The sequence below is a fragment of the Mycteria americana genome, chromosome 20 (genome assembly GCF_035582795.1).
Source record: "Mycteria americana isolate JAX WOST 10 ecotype Jacksonville Zoo and Gardens chromosome 20, USCA_MyAme_1.0, whole genome shotgun sequence".
NCBI lineage: Eukaryota > Metazoa > Chordata > Aves > Ciconiiformes > Ciconiidae > Mycteria > Mycteria americana.
In genome coordinates, this window is record NC_134384.1 from 551,707 (window position 1) to 576,589 (window position 24,883).

Consider the following 24,883-nt stretch of genomic DNA (forward strand, 5'->3'; position numbering starts at 1 on the left):
GTCATCCGATCACTACCGCGGATCCGGAGAGAACTGCAGTCCAGCTCCTGCCTCTGCGTCAGACAAGGCTTTTCTCTCTCAACTTCCTTGAAGCAAGGCTTTAAGGAACAATTGTGCAACAATTTATTTCAGTCTCCTATGCCAAATTACTGTAACAAGTGAGCTACCTACGGGTGAATTCAAAGGTAGATAAGTCAGCTGTAGCAGGGCTCCTATTAACAGTTTCCAGTGTCTTTATGCATATGTTGTATACCTGTCCTTATGGAGAGCTGCATTGGAGCATTGGCATTATGCAGTTTTCAGGAAAAAAATAGTTGATAGCTTGTTGGCAAGCTATCATTTACTGTGCTGTGGCTAGACCGAGTCTAGTCTTCATCTGGGATGGGACTTGGAGCTTTTAGCCGTTTATCCAGACACCTTTCTCGATGAATGGACAGGTCAACAGTCTTTGATAACCTGTAAATATTTATTTCAGTTGATCTTAACAGAAGTGACTTATTTTGAAACTAAGCCACACCCATAGCTCGAATGACGACAGTTAAGAGAGCAAATATTGGCTGTTGTGCTGTTCTGGGTTGCAGTCTGGGGTCATATTCTTCCCAGAAGGAAGAACCTGGGCACTTCTGGGAAAAGGAAGCCAAAAGCCAGGGGCGAAGCTCACCTGCAAAGAGGAGCAGCTGCAGTGGTGTCCCTGCCCGCTCTGCAGTGGGGACGCACGCTGAAATGGCAACCTTCGAGGAGCAGACGGAGTGCATTGTGGAAGCCTTGTTCTCTGACCTCCTGGGTGAAGATGAGAGCGACTGCCGGAGCCTGGAGACAGACTCGGGAGGTAGGGCCTGTGCGGGAGGAAGAAATGGCTTGTTTGCTGCAGGTGACAGAGGAGCGTTTTGACCGAACGCTTAAAGGAAGGAGGCTGTAGCCTGGGGTCGTTGGGTTTCCTAAAACGCAGGCTTGTGATGACTTCCAAGCTATCTGTTTTGGGGGAAAAGTTACAGCAAGGTGAAGTTGGTTGAATCCTGGGCGGCCCACAGCTGGAGTCTGCCTCGGCAGGTCGGGCGATGGGGGCTGTGAAGGACGGGCACCCCGCCTTCCCCTCCCCGGGGCTGCGGGTGCTGGTGGCGGGCGGTGCTGGTAGGGAGGGTGCCGCGGGCTGCTGTGCCCCGCGTGGGTCCGCAGGTCCCGAGTAACTTGTTCCGAACCAACGGGCTGGGACAAGTTTTAACTGTCGTTATCAAAAAGCAAGCTCGTACTGCTTTTTGGATGAAAACAGTTGCTTTTACATGTAAGACAGAATGCAGTCTTTGCTTCACAAAGCTCCTAGACATCATTTGGGATACTTTGGTTTGCTGGGCAATGCTGCTAGAAACCCAGAATTTCACCTGTATTCATATTGCTTTTCCCATTATTTTCTCGGCAACAAACCGGTTAAAATGACCCAAGAGACGCTGGGATCTTGCTGACACCAGACAGCAGGCCAAGTCCATTTCTCAAAAGCTCCATGGAAGTTTGTCCTTTTGCCTAAAGAAAAAGTCTCCGTGAGCGTATTGCTTGTTTCCTCTCCTGGATTGTGCCTCTGCCTCTGCTGTCCTGCGCGCTGTGAAACTGCCCCAGGCCCCCGGGAGCCGCAGGCTTCTGCCCAGGGCTGCAGGCGCCCAGAGCCGGCGCCAGCCAGAGGAGCTAAGCCGCAATCAGCGGCTGGATGAGGGAGGGGGGTGGGCCGGGAGCGATGCCCCCGGATCGAGTTGGCCACCACTTTACGTTGAAAGATGCTGCTTTCCATTCTTTATGACTTTGCCAAACTTGGAAATGGTTTTGCTGAAACTTTCGGTGTCAGGTAGCTCCTCCTGGCTGAACCTTGTTTTGGTAATATTCAGAAAAAATAAATAATAGTCTACTGTTGGTTTTTTCCCCTCAGGATGCTTTAAGGGACAAACGCTTTAACTGAGGTGCTCCCCCCCCCCGCCCCCCCTTTAAGTAGTTTAGCTGAGAAGTTCTAATGGTTTTATATACTTGAAATTTGTGAAGTATGCCTTTTGCTCCTTTGTGAAAACCTTCCCAAATTTGGGTCACTGTGAGACTTTGAAACGTTGCAATTTGCACTTGCTCAGAAGAGACCTTGAGTATAATATCTAAATTCTCCAAAGACTGCACGCGATGATCTGCAGCCTCGAATGCTGGGGGAATGCAGGCAGGACTTTGCCGTCCGATCGATGCTGCTGTGTCATCGCAGTCAGAAGAGAGATGAGATGTTTTCTGAGTCCTCTGACCTTCCTTGCTTGCTCCTGGCAGCCTGGGAGGAAGGAGCTGCCGGCACCCGGAGCGGTAAAGAGAGGCCTCAGGGATGCCCTTGGAGGAACGGGAGTGGGGATGAACTGAGACTGGGGCGTGAAGCAGCTGAGGCAGGAGGAAAGAGACCTGGACAAACCCATGGTACAGAGCCCCTCGCTCCCTGTAAATCAATGAATACTTGAATGGCTGTAGGATATTTCTTTTAGGGACTTTGGTTTTACATTTCCCAGGATGTCTTGTCAGAGGTCTACCCTGCGTTATCCTCCTGAGTGCTTGAGGCAGTAACGCCCGCTGAAGGCAGCGTTTTGGACGCAGTAGGCAGCGAAAGAGGCTGGGCTGTCAGCTGCGTGCCCTTTCTCCACCTTTAACACGCTATGCTGAACCCCCTCGCCTGCTCTCTCCGCTCTAGAGCGTGTGCCGTCTGCCGGAGAGCCTCCAGCCGGGTTTGACCCAGTCGTGGTCGCCAGTCGCCTGCGGCGGATGGGGGACCACTGCAATGTGGATTTTGAACGGGTTTCCTCAGAGGCGCTTGCTGAAGTGCTCAAGGGAAAGGTAAAGCTCACCCTGTCCTGCCTGGCCTGGCCAGGTCCTTGGCTGTAGGCCAGCCTCATGTCGGAGAACAGCGGAAGCCTGGGGAGCAGCACAGCCTGCGCTGCGGGAGTCGGGGGGGTCTGAGGGGAAGGGGCGTGATACCCCGCAGCCTCCCGGCAGCGTGCGAGCCGCCAGGACAGAAGCCGGACGAGGCACTGTGGGAGCTGCCTTTTCTCCTCCTCTCTTCCAAAGGAGCTGCTTTTTACCAGCTGGGAAGCCCTGGAGCTGCCTGGGCCGGCCTGCTGTTGCAGGAGACGCTCCGCAGTCTGGAGCTGGTGGGGGCAGCTGCTGCGTAGAGGGGGAAAGGAGGAAGAGGGTGGTGAGCGGGGCAGGGCGGTGCTCCAGCCCGCCCCGCAGGGAGAGCTCTCGTGCCAGCGCACTGCTGGTGCCAGCGCTGCGGGCAGTTCTAGCTGCAGGTCCGTTGCAGCTCTGGTGAGATGGCCGGCTGCCTCCCCGGTCCTTCAGCCACGCTCCCCGCTGCTGCAGCTTGTACAAGCCGCGGTAAAGGAGAGCCCTGCCTTGAATGTGCTACGCTGTGCGGGTACCACCAGGAAGCTCTAGTCATGGGTAGGAGAAGCAAATGCAGGAATTTGACTGAATGTTGGATTTTGAGCCAAGACTTACGCTGTCATTTAAAAAGAAGCTCAAAACGCCCTCTCAATGCTTGCAGATGGAGAAGTTTGGGGCTGCCGTGGACTCTCTCAGCAGGAGCTGGAGTAACCAGAACCCCGAGCTGGTCTACGAGAGAGTTTTTCTCTCTGTTTCTGTGAAATTGCTAATGCATCTTGCTAAGAAAGTCTCAGATAAGGTGAATTACAAACAACTCGCTGAAGTGATTAATGGAAATTCTCAAGTGAGAAGCTACATTGAGGCCCACGGCGGATGGGTAAGGATGTAAAGGCAGCGGTGATGTTTGCCTGGACGTTTGTGGCTCTTCCCTTGTGTCTCTCGCCTCTCCCGCCTGCCTCGCTTGGCTCGTCACCGATGCCCAGCGCGTCCCCCCAGACACGCACGCCAGCTAACTCAGCGTATTGCTGTGGGAGCACGGCTTTTCTAAACACCTTGGTGAAGTCTTACTGAAGCCAGCATCAAACTTCCCACCTGCTTCTCTGTCTCGGGGTTTAATTCCTTATCTCGGTGTCTTGGGAGCTCAGCTTGCTCCCTTAGATGAGAATCAAAATAATGAAGGATGGGTCATACAAAAAGCACCGTCCTGCTCAGGCCGCTTTACGGACCCTGCTTGGTGCATTTTACCAGGGGAAGGGATGAAATGGGTCCGGGAGCGGGTCGCAGCAGGGGGCGGATGGCCCGTCCCTCCATCCCACGTCCTTCTCGTCCCGCTGGTTCCTTTAAACCTGCCTTGAATTATTTCTCTAAAACACATACCCATGGGGGGTTTTGTCTGTTTTCAGAAGAACTTGGACAATTGAGAGGAAGGGCTGTACTACTTTCCAGAAGGTGAAGCTGGACTTTGCATTGATTCAACTGGGAGAAATGCTGTTGTATTTCTTCAGCAGACTGCAAGCAGAACTCTACACATAAGCAACGTGCAAAAAACATTCTGTATCACTAAAACCAAAAGTTAATAGGTGTTTGTTGTTATCAATTTGTTTTTCTCCTTGTGTTTCTCTTAAATTTAGCCATAAAAGTGGGCTTCACTCTTATTCAAGGTTTCTAGGTTAGTGATTAGTGCTGCACTGTTAATTTTCAGGCTCATCAAGTGAATATTTGTTTTAAAAGATGTTTCCAATCATTATTCTAAAGATCTCTCTGTTCCTCTCAGGTGATTCAAAGGCTTATTTTTGCAAAATTAAAACTTGACATTATTTTAAACTAAGAGTGATGGCTCTTTCGGAGCGATCAGCAGTCCTTTGCCTTTTAGCAGCTGGATACAGAAATCTTGTAGCTATTCCGTACCCCATCTGCGAGAAAACACAGCAGGGGAATAGATTTAATGGCTACAGTGACAATTGGAAAGAGGAACAGACTTGGTACAGCCAGTCTGAAGTCTTTGCGCAAAATATAAGATATTGGAAAGATCAAGGTTGTGAGTCCCATACCTTTTTTGGGTTTTGGGGGGTTGTTGGTTTTGGTTTAGTTTAATTTAGTTTAGTTTTCCCCACTTCTGCAAGTAGAGAAAATGGATGGCCTTCAAGAACTTGGCTCTCTGCATCTCCTTCCCACTTCAGAATGACCTCCACTTTGTCCTGTGGGTTTTTTAGAGTACCGGTAAGTGCTACTGAGAGTGAGTGAGGTGAATTAGGCTGACATAATTAATCAGACTTCTGTAGTCTACTGGAGTCACATTTGACCCTCTCTTCTAGCCCAGGCTACCAGACGTGGGGAATTGTGGCTGGAAGAGTTGACCTGAAGCATGTTGATAGGTTTTCTCTGTTCAGTTCAGGGGAGTAACACGTGCAAGCCAGATTCAGGTGCTCAGCATCTGCCTGAAGTGTTTTTTCAAAATATTTTGTAGTTAATGCGGAAAACAGGGAGAGTTGTAAGTCTGAAGGGGAACCGTGGATTTTGCATGCTGTTTCAGGGCCTCTTCTAGCCGCGGCATATTCCGATTCTGAAGCCTTCCCCCCAGCCGCCCGGCAGCGAAGCGCAGCCGCCCACGGGCACGCGTGCTCAGCTGCCGCTCGCCGCTCTGGAGCGTGGCCCGGCAGGGCCCTGCTGCTGGTGACGGCTGGACACGGTGCTTAAAGAAGTCAGATGTCGGGGTGCTTGGCTCTGGTGTCCACATCTGACCACCTCCGCGGCACCGTGGACGCGGAAACGGCTGGGCACGCTGGGGCACGCCGTGGCCGAGGGACCGGGAGCAGCTCTGCTCCTGCCCCGAGGCTCCTGCCCAGCTTGGCGCTGCCAACCCTCGCGCGGGGCGCGCGAAGCGCGTGTGGTTTTAAAAGGAGGCGCTAGGGCCCAGGTTGTGTTTTGTTTTATTTGACCACGATATCTGTTACGTACTAATTTCCTTTAAGACTTGTGATGAAGTCAGTAAACCACAGCCTGCCGCGAGTGCTCTCTGGGCTGCTGTTTTCCACTGGGGCACGCACTTGACATGTCCGTTCCCAGGTTCAGCAGGCCAGTCGCGCTCGGTCTCCGGCAACATGGACCAAAGGGAGATTCTGCTGCAAAACCTGGAAAGGGCCCAAGGCAAGAAGCTCAATCGAGAAGAGTTTGTAGACGAGTTTTTGGTAAGTTTGCTTAAGGCACGCCTCTGTGTTTCAGTTGATTTTAAAGGAGAACCGCTCAGTCACTTCTCTTCAAACAGGGACGCGAGTTGCATGTGACAATAAGATTTTCTGTGAATTTCACAGCAGAAAGAGACGCAGGAGTTAACTGGGGTAAAAGGAATGTAAAGACAGACAAGTAATTTAATAGTTTGCATTCAAAGTAAAACCGTTTGCTTTTTAAATAATTACCCGAGTGCTTCCTGTTTTCTGCTTTGCAAACGCACTTGTCAAGACGCAGTTTCACTTCGCCTGGTAACACAACTGGGGGGATAGCGAGGAATATGGAGCCGCTGCCCCTTCTCCCCCTCGCAGTCTGTTCTATCTGTGATACGCGTGTTCCTGTCAGGGATCGCCGGTTGCTACTCGACATAGCTTTTCCTTTTTTCATTTCAATAGAAACCCCCCACCCTGCCCCTGTCCCACCTGCAGAGCAGAGAGCGGGTGTTCAGATAAATGCCCCGTGGAGCCGAGACTGTTCCGCCTCTCACCGACACTGGGCACCTTGGCCAGCGCGTGAGGAGACGGCAATCTGAGCAGCTGGCCGGGCCACCTCTCCAGCCTCCAGCCCTGCGCTAGGTTACGTGGAAGGGCTCGTGCATCCGTTCGCAATGCGTGTGTGTGCTCTATGTCCAGCAATGCTTCTGGCCCCTCGTGGAAATTAATTTCTTGTTCCCTAAAGGCAAAACTAGCAAAAAATGCTGATGGCTCTCGCCTTCCCCAGCACTCTGCAGCGTCTAGCCGGTTGAGATCTGTGCAGTGCCCCGATCTGTGAGCTCTCCGACATCTTTTTATTTGTTTGGGTGGCAGGGGTGAGTCTGAGATGGCAATGTACTGTCTCAGAGTTAAAGCTGATGGCTGCTGGCGGCTGCTGATCTATCAGCTAGAGGAGGGCTGTTCTGGCAGGCTGTCTGGGCTGCTCTGAGAAGCAAAGGCATTGCCCAGCTTTAGCAGACATAGGGAAGGGTAAAACTGGGACATCTGTAGGATCTGAGATTCTCAAACACCAGAATAACCACTGGCCCCGAGCTACCCCTCCGGGTAGGGGTTGCATCAGGCAGTGGTCTCTGGGGAAGGTGCAGGGGTTACTTAGGAGTCCCCGCAAGACCCAGCCCTGCTTTCTCATACCAGTGAAGGCTGGCACTTCAAACGCTTGGGAAAAGCTTAGTGCTCGGTTTCCAGGTGTCTGGGTTGGGGGGAAGTGATTAATCGGAGCCTGCAGTGACAGTCTGTTGTTCCATGGAACAAAGTGCTGTCGCAGGCTGCTGAATTTCCTCCTCTTGCTGCCCTGCTGGGGCCGTACGGTGCCGTGCGAGGCAGCGGGGCTGCGGAGCCTCGGTGCATGTGCTAGTTCTCGCAGCCAAATGTACAGTTAATTTTCTGGCCAAACAGCAGGTAGAAGTGGTCAGGGCTGTGTTTCCTCTTTTGTGCTGGGAAGAGATCTTCCCAGGATGGCCTGAGTTGTTGGCCACTTTTGCAAGTGTGGAAGCCTTAACAGGCAATTGTGATGGCTTGCATTTCCAAACTTGGTAGAAATGTTTGATGCTATTTCTCCATCCTAATGTCTCTCTGTGTGCGAGCAAGCATTTGTACGTGCCAGTTGTGGTGCTGTTACTGTAAATGACGGGGTTTTGTCTGAGTCCCCTTTTTCTGTTTGTGCAGTCTCACAGCAGGGGTTTGATCCTTACTGCTCTTGCTTGCTTTCTCATATGTAGCTGTTTCCCCAGCACTTTTATGTCAGTTTACGCAGGGACAGAAAAGTAAGGTGATTCAGAGTCTCAGCTATGAGAAGACTGGCTTCAGTATTAAGTGAAGCCCCTTCCATGGAAGGACCCTGGAGGCTGGGGTTGCACTGGAAGGAGGCAGGGGGAGGATGCGACCAACACCAGAAGAGCTCAGGAGGTTACAGGGATGTGTAGTCTACAAAAACCATCCTGTTCCCACAACTTCTATCACACTGTGCCTGCCCCCATGTTCTTGATTAATAGAGACTGGACACGTGGGCTGTCCTGGGCCTCCTGGACCTTCTTCCTGACCCATCCAGGTCAGTGAGATGTGACTCCTGTGGTATTGTGGCTGGAGAGCAGCAGAATTTAGGGTTTAAAAATTGCAGTTTAATGTTAAAAAACAGCAACTCTGACATGGATCTGAATCTGAATATCTGTGCACAGAAATATTGTGGAGATGAGATACACGTTGCTGTATATACCTTATATCTGTGGAATTGCTAAGGGGCTGCTTGGCTTGGTCAAATATGTACGAGCTACAAAGCCCTCCAGCTCCTGATGTGGCCTTTTGGCAAGTATCATCGCTCTGTAGCTTAACGCAAGAGGCCCTGACGGGTGTCGTGTCCTAGCGGGTGCTCGTCTAGAGCAGGCTGGAGTCAAGGGGAGTTCTGCAGCTCTCCCGCAGTTGCTAATACGTCAGGTCTGCAGCGAGGAAGGACAGGGGACGGGATTCTCAAAACTGGATGAGAGCTTGTGGGAGAGCTGAAAGGCAGACGCTTACCAGCTCCCGCGGGAAGGTCACTGGTGAGCCGACTCTCAAAGCGATTTATGGTGAGCACCCAAAAATCAGGGCCCTGACCCCATCAGGACTCCCGCGGTTCCTGCTCATGTGCTGTTGTGCCCCGGGCCCTGGAGCACGCCGGGGGCTTTGCCGGTTCCAGCAGGAGGGTCTGCCGCCTCCTCAGCTCTGGCCCCTCTGACCACGGCGCTATTTTGGCTCGGTGACCCCGGGACCGGCGGGCTGTTTTTCCCCGCGCCGTGAGCGGCTGAGCCACCATTCCCGCTTCCTCTTAGCAGCTCCGACGGGTCACCGTGAGGTGTGCCCGAGGCACGAGAAACCCTCTCACCTCGCAGCTCAGGTGTGCCTGTGGTGCCTTCCCTTTGCTTCTCGCCCCTGCACACCTTTCTTTCATAAAGCTCACGATACTGAGGGTTCTCCTGTGTCAGCCCGATTCTCTGGAGCCCAGCAGTGATGTCCAGGAGAAGGGCTGTGAAGGTATGGCTCCAGGGTGGTGGGAAAGGGAGCCTTACCCTTCGGAATGTCAAACTGTAGAGACACTGATTAGAGAAATGGCCTTTTGTTTTAAATCAAAAGCACCCCTTGGTGGCACAAAAAGTGGTTAGGTAGTCAAAATATTATGAAAGAAAAAATACAGCAGGAATGGTGCTTTCGAAGTTGATGGTAACGAACGCTGTGTGTTACTTCAAAGCTGATGTCAGTGAAATAAAATTCTGTGCTCTGGCAGGAAAAAGATGCTTGAACTCTCCAGGAGTGCTGCAGCTTAATCCTGGAAATGAAAGAGATGAGAGATTCATACCCCTTAAGGGTCTACCCTAGGACTCCTTTCTCTTTCATCAGTGCATGTTGCTACTTTGCTCCGATTGCTGTGCTCCTTTAGCGGCCTGAGCATAGCTGTCTGCAGCCACAGATGGGAGCATCTTTACCGAAGTGAGACAAATCACCTGATTTATCTAGCTTTTCTGATATCATTTGTTACAGGTGGTTTAACATTGTTACTCCTCTTATCTGGGTGCCGTTTATACTGAGAATGATTCCCCTGCGTCTCACTTGGGCGATGCTTTATGTGCCGTATAAATGCATCATTTCACTTCAGAAGCCTACGTGCCCAAGCCTCGTGTGGGCACTGCCTCAGCACACACTTTCCATTCTTCAGAAGCCTGTGCTGGGGCTCTCGGGTGGCTTCTGTCTCTATTCTTGCTCTGAGTACCTTGAGAAAAGCCACCCAGGAAAGAATTAATGGTGCAGAGCTTGCTTTGTGGTAGTGAACCTGACCCCTAGAGACCTTCACACGCACTCTCTAGTAGTGTGTTGTATGTAGCACATCTGCTGTAATTTGTTCCATTCTTTTATCACAGAAGCTGAAAAGGCAGTCAACAAAGTACAGATCGGATAAAATCTACCCTACAGCAGCATCTGAGCAACCAGAGAACATCAAGAAGAACAGATACAAGGACATCTTACCCTGTAGGTTGGAAATGGCAAATGTTCCTATTCAGCCTTTGTTTTGCTACTTCATCTGTCCTCTTCCTCCAGTACCCACCTGCACAGTTGCTTGCATGTGAGCATGTCACTGCCTGTCAGTTGGCCTTGAATTCTGCTGCTCAGATTTAGGGCTTTACCTTCGGCTGTTGCAGTGCATGGTCTGGAAGACTTTGGCACGTATTTACAGACAGAAACACATCCTCTAATGATTGTCCTTGCAAGCTGTCTAGGTAGCATTGCAACCACTTGTCTTCCAAGGCCTTGCAGAGAATGGCTTTGGGCAAAGATGTCTCCATGACTACAGTTAAAAACTGCTGCGGCTTGTCCTGGCTTGGTGCAGTAGTCTCCAAAGAAGAGTCTGTCCTAGGACCAGAGCAGACTGTCCCTTTCATCCATTCTAGCTTGAAAAAAAATAATCTAAACCCACAGACCTCATTTGAGCCTGTAAGATGGCGTGCAGGGTGATTCTAGGCTTGGCTTGCTCCATGGTCAGGGCAGGAGATCGGCGTTGCACTGAGGTACTGGCAGCATCTGCAGCTCTCGCCTAAGCCCTCAGCACCGCTCTGAAAGAGAGCTTGCCTTCCTGCTGCCTGCGCAGGCAACGGCAGTTCTGGGCAGGGCTACCAGTAGGTGCAGGAGGAGGCATTAGCTGCTGGCACAGCCACTCACCTGCTCTGGGATGAGCTCTCTGATGTATGGGCTCCTCCAAAGCGCCGGTGCTGCAGTCCGAGGAGCTCAGCCCCCGTGAAAGGCAAACAGTAACTGCTGCTGCTTCTGCTTTTGTGCCTGCAGTTGACCACAGCAGAGTGGAGTTGTCCCTGATCACATCAGATGCAGATTCTCATTACATCAATGCCAACTTCATCAAGGTATTGCTTGTTTTGCCCTGCAAAGGTGGTTGTAGCAGCTGTTAGTGCTGCCTGGGTGAGTTGTGCCAGGAGGAGCAGGTCCTGTAGCTGTGGTGAGTGAAAGGACTATGCCTAGATTCTGGGCTGTGCTCAAGGATATTCGATGTAAAGAAGATGTGTACAATCAGTGATTCCTTCAAAAACACCCCTTGCAGCACAGAGGCACCAGGCTACAGGGAAAGGGACACGTTCTCGTGTCGGGGCGGGTGGTGGAACAATTTGTGGCTCACAGCCCCGACTTCCTCATCGGTGTTACTGCCTTTGGTGGGTGACAGTGGTGCAAAGTTGCCTGTGGCCAGAATCGCCTTGCCTGAAACCAGTGCGCAAGCAGGAAGCCTTGCACCGCAGCACAGATCAGACCCACTGCAGCGGTGAGCAACAGGGCAGGTCAAGGCAGGCTGGTTCTCCCTCAGGAGCTCCATGTGTTTCGGGACTCTCCTGTGCTCACGACCCTTCTCTGATAGACAGATAGAAGGTTTCCTTCATTCTCCGCCATGGTGACTGAGGGCTCTGTGTAGCCCGTCTGCAGAAGAACAGACCTTCACAAGAGGATCACAGTTCGTTCTTTGGCAACAGCCGCAGATGTGCCAAGCTGCACGCTGGAGAGCTGGATCAGCTGTTGTAACATCACCCCCAAGCTCCCAAATGCACTGCAAGAACTGGTGGTCTCTGGGAGCAGATCTCACCTCAAGCCCAGCTCCCTGGCTTGGGTCTTCCTTTGGGAGGTTTGCACACCTAGTTGCTTAATTTAATTTGGGCACCTAAATTTTAACTATATAAAAGCCCTTCTAAGTCCTTAATGGGTTCATTGGATAGAAGTAAGATTCAGAAAGAGGAATTACTTTATTTCTGCTAGTGAACTATGCAAATATGTCTCCATGTCTGACCTGAATGCCGTTTTAGGGCGTCTATGGGCCAAGAGCATACATTGCAACGCAGGGTCCTCTCCCCACTACTGTCGTTGACTTTTGGAGGATGATTTGGGAGTATGAAGTCCTGGTAAGGTGTAGATTTATATGCCTTTCTTTTTTTTTTTAAAAAAGAAAAGTTGTCCGTACGGCCAGCCAGAAGTCCTTTTTGACTAAGCAGACAGTGGGAGTGTCGGGGTTTTGCTCCAGATGTGGCGTGTGCCCCACATCCTTCCCGTGAGCCCCCTCCACACCCGCGCTGAGACAGGAGACTGCTCGTGGCTGTCTCTGCATTTGGGCTCGCAGTGGGAAAGGTCCTCGCGGCCGGGCTGTGGACGATGTCCCGACTTTGATTTGCCTAGCAGCCTGGGACGCTGGGGAAGGCAGCCCGCAGACCTTGCTCATTGCTGATAAGTACCCACAAGCGATGAGTTTGATTTTGCTGCCTGGATAAGAAACTTGTGTTCAGACTTTTCTAATGAACCTTCTTTCTGCAGATTGTGGTCATGGCTTGTATGGAGTTTGAAATGGGAAAGGTGAGTAACGTGTCGGAGATGGCCTCTGCCGTGACAGTGCCAGGGCAGGGCGGAGAGATGCAGATTTTTATTAAATCTCATCAGTGACAGCGAGTTTCTGTTTGATACGAGCTGTTTCCTGAGTCTCCAGCTGCAGATTCTTAAACCGCCTCCAGTAGTGTAGCTAGCCTCTCTGAAGGGAAAAACCAGCAACGACGGCTCGGGGAGGGGAGGCTGGAGCTGGCCAGTGGCAAGAGCCGGGCCTCCTCCCAGCACAAGTTTTGTCGGGCAGAGTGAGGCAGGAGGCGGTGTGGGTGGGCCGGCGGTGAATAACCCAACGTGTCCTGCTTCTCGCAACAGAAGAAATGCGAGCGGTACTGGGCAGAGGTGGGCGGCTCGGCCCTGCAGTGCGGTCCTTTCTCCATCGCCTGTGTGAGTACGGCTGCCGCGAGCACCACGTCACATCACGTGCGCTGGAAACTTGCGTCATCCGCAGAAAACGTGACTCTAACTTCTTGTTCTGCAGGAAGCTGAAGAGAAGAAAAATGAGTATGTGATTAGGACTTTAAAGGTGACCCTGAATGAGGTAAGTAGGAAAGGTCAAGGCAGGAAATGCATCTTGGCTAGCTTTATTATATAAGTATTAAAATATGGCACACTTTGTGCAGAAAATTTTACACTGCTCAGCCTGCTATTTTAGATTTGACGGTATGAAGAAAGTGAAAAATTAATTTAACTCAAACCTCAGTTTCTGAAGCTGTTTGTCAGTTGTGGCAAATCGGACCCTGGGTAAGTGAGGCCAACAGGTACCATCAAGAACGTCATAGAACGGCAATGCTTCTTTTGTAGCAAGAACAGCTGCAAACTGCACCTCTAACCTTTGCCTGCCAATGCAGATGGGAGCTGGAGACGTCTGCAGCGCACTGGCTTCCCCTTGCCGTGCCGATGTCCCCGTCCGTGCCCGCGAGAGCTGCGGCAGCATCCCCTCGGTGGCACGGGCCGGCCCCGGACCCTGCCAGCGCTCTTCTCCTCTTGCAGGAAATCCGCACCGTCCACCAGTTCCACTACAAAAACTGGCCAGACCACGACGTCCCCTCATCCATCGACCCCATCCTGGAGCTCGTTGGCGAGATTCGCCGCTACCAGCCGGACGACAGCATCCCCATCTGCATCCACTGCAGGTGGGTGAGCCGGTCACTGGCGGGGAAGGGCTGCTGGCCCCCTGGCCCCCCACGCTCTCGCTTCCCGAGCGGCCGCAGGGGTGGTGGCAGCCGGCGCAAGCCTGCAGCCAAGCTCCTCTTGTAGGAAGTCCTAAGGCAAAAGCGTCCCCTGAGGACAGCTAGCACGGCCGGGTGGCAGGAAGGGAGACAGGCAGCAGCAGGCCAGCAATAGCACGTGTAGTTAAGAGACCACCAACACTGGGCACGTCCACACGTGGGCTGGTCGCCACAGGAGGACTGAGAACTGCTCGCGGGAGCACGAGATGTGCCTTCCAGCCTGCAGCAGAGCCGCGGGCAGGTGGAGCCCTGCGTGGGGTGGGTGAAGCTGCAGCAGGGCCGTCGTGTGCGTCTGCACCCTCTGCGGCGTGGGACGGGAGGGTCACAGGAGGCTGTGGATCGTTTTCAAATATCCTTGTCAGAAATTACAGCGTGCCCATCCTCTGACCTCTGCTAGCAACCCTGCTGTGACTGTCATTGCAGTGCTGGCTGTGGGAGAACAGGAGTCATCTGTGCCATCGACTACACCCAGAAGCTGCTGAAGGACGGGGTGAGTGTCGGCCCGGTCTGCATCTTGGCGCGGCACCTGCGTGCAGCGCCGCTGCATCTCTGTCTCTCCCTCGCCTTCTCTCTCCCCTTACTCTCCCTTTCACCCCTCTGTAACTGCATGCAGACGCATTTCAGATGGCAGCCGTGAATGGGAATTCCCCGCAGCCTGACTGGAGAACGGCGGCGGCCAAACCGCTGATACCCCATCCCCAGCTTGTGCTGCTCCTCTCTCTTTAGGCTCTGCATCATCCATGCGCTGTCCATTGCCATTGCTGCCCTCCCCATCCCGATGCGAATACCCCCAATGCTTGCACCGGCGGGGCAGAATCCTCCCTCCCATTGCTCCCCCTGGCAGGACCGTCGGATCAGGGAGCTGGCTCTGCGCTGGCCTTCGATATTCACTATGACTTTACTGTCTGTATTTGTCTCTCCGCACTTAAGCGTCAGAAATCCAGCGTTTCCAAACTAACACCTTGCTTTACTCGGACTCTTCAATAAAAATGTATGTGAGGTAATCCCTGGCCTCGTGGCAGGTTGCTGGGACTTGGAAGAGTGGCTGCTTTCTGTACCGCAGCAACCCTGGACCCATTGATCTGGGAAATCGCTGTCTTGTCCTTCATGCTATTCACAGCTGTTTACCAATGCTGTTATAAAAAGGGTATTTTCTGTGGAGTGCAAGACAGGAGGGAGGAGGCAAGCTGGTTCGTAATAAAAAATAGCACTTTAAGCAGGTCCTTTGTTAAAAATTCTTGCAATAGCAGGCCTGAATTTCGGACACCGCACTAAACCGTGTCACAACTTGGAAGCTGCTTGGAATTAGACCTGTCTGTAATTTTTCCTCTTTTCTCTTTCTTGCAAGATTGTTCCAGTGAACTTCAGTATTTTTAGTCTGATCCAGGAAATGCGCACGCAAAGGCCTTCCATAGTGCAGACCAAGGTATGTTCGGGAAATTGCGCCAACTGGTATACTCTCCATACTGGGACCTCAGCTTTTCCCCAGGAGGGTTCGGAGTAAACACAGAGCAGTTGTGCTGCTTGGAACTGCGGCCTGTAGATGTTCTGTAAGGCCCCTTTTCTGAACAGAATGATTTTGCAGAAATGAATTTGGCAGCTGACCATTTCCTTGTAGACAGCTGGAATAGCTTAGCGCTGGCAGTCGACGTATCGAGCGCTTACGCTGTGAAACAAGGGACTGTCCAGGAAATAAAGTGGGAACTCTTCTCAGCTGAGATAGACTGAAGAGGAAGCTCAATGCAGAACAGCGTTGTTTGTGCACCCAAAAAACCCCCAAATGCTTCAGTCTGAACCCTTTGAAAGTTGTGGCTTCTACTGAGAATTTACCCTGCCGATGGACCAGAAAGTGGCAGCTTCTCTCAGGGGCTGATGCTTGATTTGGGTAACAGGTGACCGTCTACAGGTACTGCAGGTGCTGGCTCTCACGTCTGTTCTATTTGTCTGGAACACAGGAGCAGTATGAGCTGGTTTACGATGCAGTGATTGAGCTCTTCAAAAGGCAGATTAAAGCGCTCGATGCCCAGGAAGATTCTGCTGCTTCACAGGTAAAAGTCCCAGGATAAACACGCTGCCTCTTGCAGCCTTGGGCATGCCAGCTCTACCCTAGGTTCCTACTGCAGAGGTCTCCTCTGCAGACCTGGAATGAATCGCAGTGTTTTCTGCTACCCTTTATGTCCAAACTGAGCCTCTTTTCAAGTTAACCCATGAGAATCCAGCTGTTTCCCTGAACGTGCAATGCTTATCGCGGGATTTGGCTCCAAGCGAGAGCTAAATTTTCTTCGGTCTCAAACAATTTTCTATATACTTTTATAATTGTTTAATGTAATGAGTGAATAGAAAAGCACCAACTTTCTACAGTAGCGGCTGATTTCCATGTGGACATGCCAGTGAAACTTGTCTTCATGGAGTGCTTGCAAGCAACAGAGTGACTTTCAGTCTAGGTTGGGAAGCTTGGGTGCACAAGGCAGCACGGCTGAAAGTGTTAGTCTGCAACACGGTGGTATTCTAGTGAGGTAATTAGCATTACAGTCTGTGGGAGAGAGTAGGCTAAAATATCTTGTGAAAAAACACGTCAAAGTCTTTAAAATCTGATACACCTCCGAGGAAAAACAATGTGGTCTTGGTACGAAGTTGCATATAAACAGGAACATCCAAAACATCCATGGTTAAGCTTTGCTTTGTTCTTGCTGTTCTTCTGCGACTGCTGGCGTGAACCTTACCTTGCCTGCGTACCTGTTTGCGATCTGGCGGAAGTAAATGCATTGCCCTTCTTAGGCAAAGGCTGACAGGTTATGGGTAGCTTAGTTTGTCAGCAGCTTTTGTCTAAAGAATTGGGAACGGGACCCTGCAATGGGACTCGCACCTCAGTTTTGCCATAGGATTTGCAGGATGTTGCAAGCCAGAGCTGAGTGAGAGAAGAGCTGGAAAGACCCTCTTTCTATCTGTTGTGGACAGTCTGTAAGCAAAGGAGATGCAAGACTAGGTTGACACAAAATGCAGAAAACAGTTCAAGTCCGGATGTGGTTTTGTAGCTCCTGGCCAAACCTCTCGCCCGCCTGAACCTCGCTGCCCTCTGAAAGCGCTTTGCAGAGCATGGGGGATGGTCTGTGCTGGAGCGCCGCAAACGAAAGCAGGCTGAATGCCCGCGGGGGGTCCCGAAGGCAGAGCTGTCTGCACGGGCTGTTTCGCAGGTGTTTGGACAGCTGGATGGCGGTACGGCCCGGGTACTCTCGTTTCAAACACGTGCTGACAGGAATTGCTGTTCAGCAGGCTCTGCCCTCGGTTTTCAGCTCCAACCTGGTGTTTTCAAGTTGGTGTTTGTCACTTCCAAACTGCATTAATAATTAAAAGTAGTTGGCACAAATTCCAGCTCCTGAAATAGCATGTTTGTGTTCTTCGCATTCTTCCTCCTCACTCTCTTGTTTTCTAATGTTTTCTTTCACTAGGTAAAAACAAGGCATCCTGTAGCCAAGCCACTTCTGACTCCAGTGGAAGATATTTATTCTCTGAGATTACTAACCTGGTAAGGCCACAGCACAAGTATCCCCTGGGTCAGTATTTTCAGTCACCCATATGATTTCAGGAAGATGCATTTTTTGTGTGTGCTTTGTGACACAGTTCGGTTTGAACGTCGCATTTCAGTTGTCAGCAGGATCTGCAGCCTCCCTTGAGTCCCACTTTGACTCTCACGTTTGTTCCTAACGTAATTCCTGCTCTTCTCACTGATGTGTCTCTGAGACCGAGTCTCAGCCTCTTCCCCGTGTACCATTATCTGTCCCCCTCTTCTGCCCTTGAGTCTGTTTCGTGTTGTGCTTCCATGGTGTTTCATATCCGAACTGAAAACGCGTCACGGGGCAGCACAGAAAAGGCTCGGGCACGTGGAGACACCCCAGCGCTGGTTCATCTCCGCTCTCTGCCCGGAGCGGTGCACGCTGCGGGGTGCCCCTCGACTGCGCCCATCTTTCCCCGCACGTGCCGCTCCAGTGCCTCTTGCCGCAGGAGCGGCAAGCCCGAGGAGCCTAGCTTCCCGACACGGGCAGCTTCAGAGGGTGGCCGGATCTGTCTGTGGGCACATTTTGGTTTGCGGTGTCTGCTTTCTGTAAATAATTTTGCTTTTTGGTATGGTCTGCACTGAGGGTGTAGTTTACCCGCGTAAAGGGCCCTCCTCTGTTCACCATTTCATGGTGTTCAAATGGGGCACCGGGGTGCACGGTCCTTCCCTGTGCTCCTTGCTTGAGGCTGAACCGGGCAACACGTTCCCGGGGGACAGATCTGCTCTTAGGAGCAGTGCTGCAGGGCCTTGCTAGCAGGCTAACAGGGATTTCCGAGTACTAGATGGCTTTGACTTCACATCACGGTGCTTTACTGCAGCTCAGAGCAAGAGGAACAGGATGTGCATCAATGTCTTCCTCCGGTGGCACAAAGCAAAGCAGCCCTGACATCGCTGTCTGCCACAGAAGTACACGACAGCTCTGGACGTGGGGTCCCTCCCATCAGACAGGCCATCTCCTCTGGCACTTTGAACTTCTTCAACTGCAGGAAGGCAGCTGCCGCTGAGAAGCGGGGCGACGGGGATGCTCTCCAGAAACACCGCAGTTTGGAGCTCAGCAGCATCTCTCCTGAGCAGCTGCTCCTGAACCTGGAACCGAAGGGAGCCGGCAGGAGACGGCCTCATGGCAGGGCACCTCTGACACGGACCGCATCGACCCCTTTTGCGCTGGCGCAGCGGGGAGAAGGCTGGGAATGGGATGGAGGGGGTGCAAAGCCTGTTTTGAGTTCACCGTTGCCAAATGCCTGTTACTCAAGCTTTCAGGTGAAGAAGCAGGACGGATTTTCCCCTGTTGAGCTGAACCACTCGAGCCGAGATGCGGGCGGCCCCACGAGCCATAGGAACCACGGGCACTGTCCCTACCCTTACTTCTGCTCAGCAGAAGACCCCTACTTCTCTTCACCCTCTCCAGATGACCCCCTGTCCCCGGCGTTTACGGCGTGCCTTGCGGAGGGGCAGGACACGCTTCTCCCTTCTTGCGCTGCGAGCGCCCCGCTGCAGCCTGCCGTGGTCAGCTCCCCGCCGCCCAGGCTCGTGTCCCACCACGCTGCCCTGCTGAACGACGAGAGGATTTCCTCCCCGCGTAAGTGGTGCAGGACTGCGACAAGCTGGGCTCGGTCACTCGGGACTGCGGTGGGCTGGAGGGAGTGGCGGGTGCTGTCTTTTGGTGTCCAGGCGGGGCTCTTAGCTGCTCCCTGGGGCTGCACTCCCATGGAAGCTGAGGGAGCAACTGGTTTCATCCCCACACTCGCTTCATCCTGCCTGAAATTTTTCCCATAAAAATAAACAGTACCTTCAGAACAGCATGATTTTGGGTGTCGCATTACAGAGCTGCTCTGGACTACTATGTCGCCTTGGTACGGCTCTCGCAGGAAGGCAGGGATTGGTGCTGACCAATTCTTAAAACGGGGTGCTCCAAGAAGCGTTCAGAAAGCTCCCAGAAATGGTTTTCTCTGAGGATCTAGTTTCCAGGTCAAAAAACACTCTTTTCTGCAGAGTGTCGTGCAGGGGAACACTGACATCCCACTGAGACTGAGAACCAGGACTTCAACATTAGTGTTTTGCCCAGATCTGTAGCCTTCAAACCATCACCTGCCATATGAAGAAGGTAGAATTATTTCTTGGCCTGGTCAGTCCTGGCCCAGCTGGACATTTCCCATTGTCTGCAGCTCTGGCACTTGCTCAGCTTTGTCCTGCTCAGGCCCTTCAGTATCCAGTATCACAAAAGTGTGCTCGTTATCTAGATGCTAGAAACTCTCGGAAAGCTACGGGAGTTGCGGCACGAGCCAAGCAGCAACGGTACCACCAGCTGTGAGCTTGGCTGTGTGCTGGGGGGACGCTCATCGTTTTCCCCTGTGCAATGGGAATTCTGCTGCTGACGCTGCTGGAAGCGTGCCCTCGGGCCACACGGCTAGCAGCAGGTGAATTGGTGCTGGGGACTATTTGGATTTTTATCTACAGTTTAGAGGCGCTTAACCGTCATCTCTGGTGCACAGCTGGGCAAGAGCAGTCAGCTCCCAGAGTCTCTGCAAAGGTCTGCAGTTCTCCTGCTGTGTCATGCCATGCAGGTGACCTGTCCGTGTCTCCCCGATTAGCCACCCTGCCGCAGCCAGATGACGACGATCCTCCGCCCCTGCCCGAGCGAACCCCCGAGTCCTTTATTGTGGCCAGTGAATCTGGTAAGTGCATTTGACAGAGCAGGGGCTGGGAAGTACTCTGGGGGCTCTTCCCATGCTTGTGTGGTATCGTAGCATCCAGCAGTGCCTTTGCTCTGGCTGTCTGGGATGAGAAATGACCTCTCTTGTGTTCAATTGTTTCTAGGACAATTTCCTCTGGCCACTTCTGATTTTCAGCTTCCAGCCAGAAATACAAATATCGGAACCTCTTTGGAGTGGAGTGGTGAGTCTCACTCAGAGGTAATTAATGACTCGGTGAGACTGAGACCATGTAAGGTAAGTAAGTGGCTTTTTATCTCTTCTCCAGCACCATCACTATGCCAATTTCCTTATCATGTTTCCTTCTGTGATGAAAGACCCTAGTTTTGGCACCGTGTACTTTCCATAAATTATTTCTGGGTTCAGGACTGGGAGGAAGATGTGGTCTCAGTCAGGCTCCTCCATATCAACACCTTCTTTACTGCGAACATTATTTTTTTGGGGTCCTAAATCCCATACAAGGTAGTAAAAGGCTGTCTCTATTTTAGAGAAGGATAATAAAGACAGGGAGTTAGTAGTCTGCTGAGGTTCACACTGCCCTGTGGAACAGGCAGGAGCTGAACAAAATTTGGGATGATCAAGAGATGCCTATAGTTGAATTATAGTTTTGTAAAGTGAAACAATAAGGCGTAAGTCTATCTTCCATTACGTGAGCATGGAGGTGTGCGTGGGAGGGTGTTTGCACATAACATCACTTCTTTGTCTTCTCTGGCTTGCTTGTGTGCAAGAGAACGACATTTGGTTGTGGGAATTTCAAATACCTTCCTTGTTTTTTGTTTCCAGAGTGTGAAGCTTCGGAGCCCACAAACAGGTATAAGGTTAATGCTGGGATAAACTATCTTTGGAAATAAGGTCTGCTTTTTACTGAAGCTGCTTTACCATATTTAGTAAATGTCTTTAGCACCTGTGCTCAGTCCAACGGAAATTTTGTGTTGCTAAATAGTTCTGCAACTAAATAGTTCTAAAGAGAACTAGACAGTTCTCCAACCGAATGCACTGGTAGTTTTACATTTCCTAATCACTCCTGCCCACTCTGCACATGACGATGTCCCTTGCAGCCTCCTCAGGCTGAGCTTTGTCACATCTTTTGCTGCATGTTGTGCGTTTCCTTTGAGACGATTGAGATGTGCTGATTAGAGTGCTGTGGCGCTCTCAGTGAACTTTATATATATATATATATAAAAAGTGTATATATATATATAAAGTGTGTTTATATATATATATAAGCTAGGTAACCAACTCTTTTATCTGTGCTGTCTTAGAGGCAACCCGGGATCGCTCTAACTCTCCTCCCCCACTTCCTGAAAGAACCCCGGAGTCATTTGTTCTTGCTGATGTAGCAAGTAAGTGATGAGTCCTTTTCTCAGCATGTAACTGAGATTTTATACTTGCACCTAAACCTGTAGATAGCTGAAGAGATCATGGCCCATTTGTTCAAAGCATTGCCAACGGTAGTGCTTCAGGACTTAACTGCTGGAGAGTTCAGCAGATATAAAGGAAGTAGACGCAGCTAGGGGACCTGCTGGAAATTTCTAGAACTGCTGCATTAGAGGAAATGAAAAGCAACAACAAAGCACTTAGAAAAAAGCAGGAGGATTCATGAATGACCACTGAAAGTGTTCTGATATATGTTCCCAGGTCTGCAGCCCACTGCAAGAAATTCTACGAGTCCTCCGGGCTTGGAGAACGATGCTTCTGAAACGTCATCAAAAGACCCTACAAAATACTTCAAGAGAAGCAAGGTAAAAGAAACAAGACAAAACAAAGGCTATTGAAAACGGAGGTGGTGAGAAGAAGAGATTGTTCTAGCTGCAGCTATTGCTACTTTCTCACCTCTAACCTTGTGAAAATTGACTGCTTTGAGACCACTCATATTTAGGGCAAGGAAACAAGACTAATAAAAATATTCTGTTGTAGAACTGCAAATAAAACCACTGTCTGCACCAGGAACAGAGTAACACAGCCATACCCATGTGATTTTATGTGATTTATAAAAACAAGGGGTTATGCCTCGGCACTCCGTCCACTTAAAGTTCCAGTTCCTCTTGGAAAAAGTTGCTCGAGTGGAGTTTGAATTCCCATGTAGGACAGACTCTGCTCATCGCCGGTCTCCTCTTGTTGTGGCCCTAGTTAATTATCCTCATGAGCAATTGTCCTTCAGGATGTTAGGGTTGAGCAGAAAAGCATTTGAGGAAAACAGCAAGAATAATACAAACGGGAGGCATTTGGGCTGGCTACAAAAAAGCCAGAGACAAAGTGAAAGGCATAAGTCTGCATTTCAGTCTCAGTTGCTATGCACGAACCTTTTTATGAGATGTGATACATGTGTATTTATCAGTGAATTCCCTTTATCATAGTAGCTGATCTACTGCCTGCTACATTTTTTTCCAACAAGCCTTCTTTTTCTTTTTTTTTTTTTTTCTACAGAGCTTGAAAATATTGAAAAATGTGAGAAACAGTAAGTCTTTCAGGCTACGTGCATCTTCCTGATGGCTTTACGCAAGTATATAAAGAAATATGTGGGACTGAATTTCAAGAACCTGAACTTGTCAAATGTGAAACACCCTGCATGTCTGCCTACTTTGTAGCAGGACGTAGAGAGCTGCGCTGGCTGGCTGAGTACCATCTCACCTGGACAGCAATAGTTGTTTTAGGAGTATCGTAAGGATGCTGTGGTGCCCTTGTAATGCCCTTTGGCTACCTTGGGGACATTACCAAATTCTTCAGGTCATTCAAACCAGTGTTGTGGGATAAACACTCTTAAAAACGGGGGATAAGGGTGCTGTGGGGAATGTGAGCCCCATCCTGGATTCTGCCCAGCCTATTTGGAGGATAAATAAGGAGTTTGTCATTAAGTTCCCTTTGATCTAAAATTAAAATGCTTATCTTGAAAACAGGACTGCTAAAAGCTGTTTAAAGCACTTCTGAGCAAACATTTCTGAGTGGATTGCGCTGCAGTAGTACACTCACTCCCCGCTATGAGCAAATAATGTCGTTAAAACTGTGCGGCATTCAAGCTCTGCTAGTGTGGAAAGCACTTTGCCTTGTGCTGAAATGGCACCCGTGCCTAGCGTTACCGTGCATGTGGCAGTACGTGTTTTCCTGTAGGTGTGTCCGAGTCGAGCTCTTCAGGGAATTACCATAGTGACTAACTGCTTCAGTCGAATTTTTTATTTCTAGGCATCTGTAGGCCATCTTCACTGGCAAAACCATCAGGATCTGCCCCGTCAAACCATTTGAGGTCTCTCCTTAACTTTGGTATGTTTTTCTCTTTGTGTTTTGATGTAGGAAGTACCTTTTTTTGAAAGTCTCAATGCAAGTACCAGGCTGAATGCCAGCAAATTACAAACATTGCAAATAACGCTTATTATTTTTTACACATTTACAACTTTATTCACGAGCTGTTTAAAGAACAGGTAAGGACGGAAAACACAAACCCCGAAACCTACTCTGACAAATGTTTCTTGGTGTGTGAAGAATCTGAAACGTGTATTTGGCTTTCCTGTATCTGAAAGCCTTTGTGTGGCAACAGAGACAGCAGAAGACAAAGCTGTAGCGTTGCCACGAGGCTGCTGCCTTATGTTGTGTAACATGGCAGGGGAGAAATGCCATGTTTTCCATTTTAAATTCTCCTACTAGGAAGTAGTCATTTATTAGATTAGGCATAAAATCTAGTTATCTTGATATTCATGCTACAATGACAGTATTTGTCTGATAGACACATTGATAGACTGTTTTGGACCAGCTGACTTACAACTACAGGATGTTGCTTTAAGTCTACTGTTATCTTAGTTTGGGAAAGAACTGAAATTACAAGTATTTTCAAATACCATTATTATCTTAAGGAATTACATAGCCAACACCTGTAACATACAGAATTTGTTGCATTAAAAAATAAATTTCTTCCTAGGCTTTGCAAATCGATTTTCAAAACCTAAAGGACCAAGAAATCCACCACCAGCATGGAATATTTAGGTATGTTTTATAGATTTGGCGTTACAGATTTGTGAAGTCCTTCTGATATGCCTTGAGTGCTTATCCCAGTAAGGTTTCCATCAAAATAAATACATCAAAAGCTGTTGCATGATTTTTGCAGCTCGGGCACTACTTGCACATTCTTCATCAACTAAAGTTTTAAAGTAAAGAAGAATATAGAAGTACCAGCAGCTAAACACTTTCTGTTAATTTACACCAGGATGGAAACTAAAAACAGGAATAGATATTTCATCCTAAGGAGGGATACGTTTTTGTTATGTTTTTGGAATGTATTCACTTCAAAAGGATGGATTTGAGCTTTCTGAAACAAAGCAGTGTAAACTGGTGACAGGATCTGGCGAAGACTATCGAATGGTATGGAGCGGACCAAAGCAGAAGGAGGCTCTGATCGTGCAGACGCAGCACCAGTGTAACTTCACTCACCTGCGTAGGTCCACCGGAACCACAGACCCGCACTTCCTTCGATGTTTACATGGCTTGGGCTACAAGAGAATTAGCATCTCAGATTTTAGAAATAATTTTTCTTTAAGTTTTTTTTTCATTGGCGCGAATCAGATCATTTGTCTAGATTTTTGGTCAGTAAGACCAAGATGCTGATTTAGAAACCAGTGTAACAGAGTGCAGAATTAGCTGACCCAACTGCCCTCGCTATCTGAAAAAAAAACCTAAACCACCCCCACAGCAAGTTAATATCATTGTATTTTTAAAGCAATGCTGTTTTTAAGGATTTGTGACTTTCTAGCACAAAATTTCAGATGGGTATCTCAGAAGATGAGAGTTCTAGACAGATTCCTCACCAGATTCCACTGCTATTTATATTCTCAGGGGGGAGAGATAAAGATGCTGAAAACTGCTTTATACTATTGTTTTCCTGTAGAGAGACAAAAA

At 50.1% G+C, this 24,883-nt stretch overlaps 2 protein-coding genes across 2 annotated transcripts; both read left to right on the top strand.

Moving 5' to 3' along the window:
- The first annotated feature begins 368 nt into the window (after positions 1-368).
- BCL2L15 (BCL2 like 15) lies at positions 369-4,691 on the top strand. Its single transcript, XM_075521711.1, has 4 exons — positions 369-829; positions 2,699-2,841; positions 3,551-3,766; positions 4,293-4,691. The coding sequence occupies exons 1-4, from the start codon at positions 529-531 to the stop codon at positions 4,308-4,310; spliced, it is 678 nt and encodes a 225-aa protein (XP_075377826.1). The 5' UTR covers positions 369-528; the 3' UTR covers positions 4,311-4,691.
- Positions 4,692-5,990: 1,299 nt separating this feature from the next.
- On the top strand, positions 5,991-23,974 carry PTPN22 (protein tyrosine phosphatase non-receptor type 22). The gene is made up of 21 exons (XM_075521849.1): positions 5,991-6,077; positions 9,998-10,106; positions 10,917-10,993; positions 11,936-12,031; positions 12,438-12,476; positions 12,816-12,887; positions 12,982-13,041; positions 13,494-13,636; positions 14,156-14,222; positions 15,081-15,158; positions 15,688-15,780; positions 17,182-17,258; positions 18,107-18,867; positions 19,880-19,963; positions 20,106-20,236; positions 20,783-20,810; positions 21,262-21,342; positions 21,638-21,741; positions 22,427-22,457; positions 23,180-23,257; positions 23,910-23,974. Exons 1-21 carry the CDS (start codon positions 5,991-5,993, stop codon positions 23,972-23,974), a joined length of 2,361 nt encoding a protein of 786 aa, XP_075377964.1.
- The last annotated feature ends 909 nt before the right edge of the window (positions 23,975-24,883 follow it).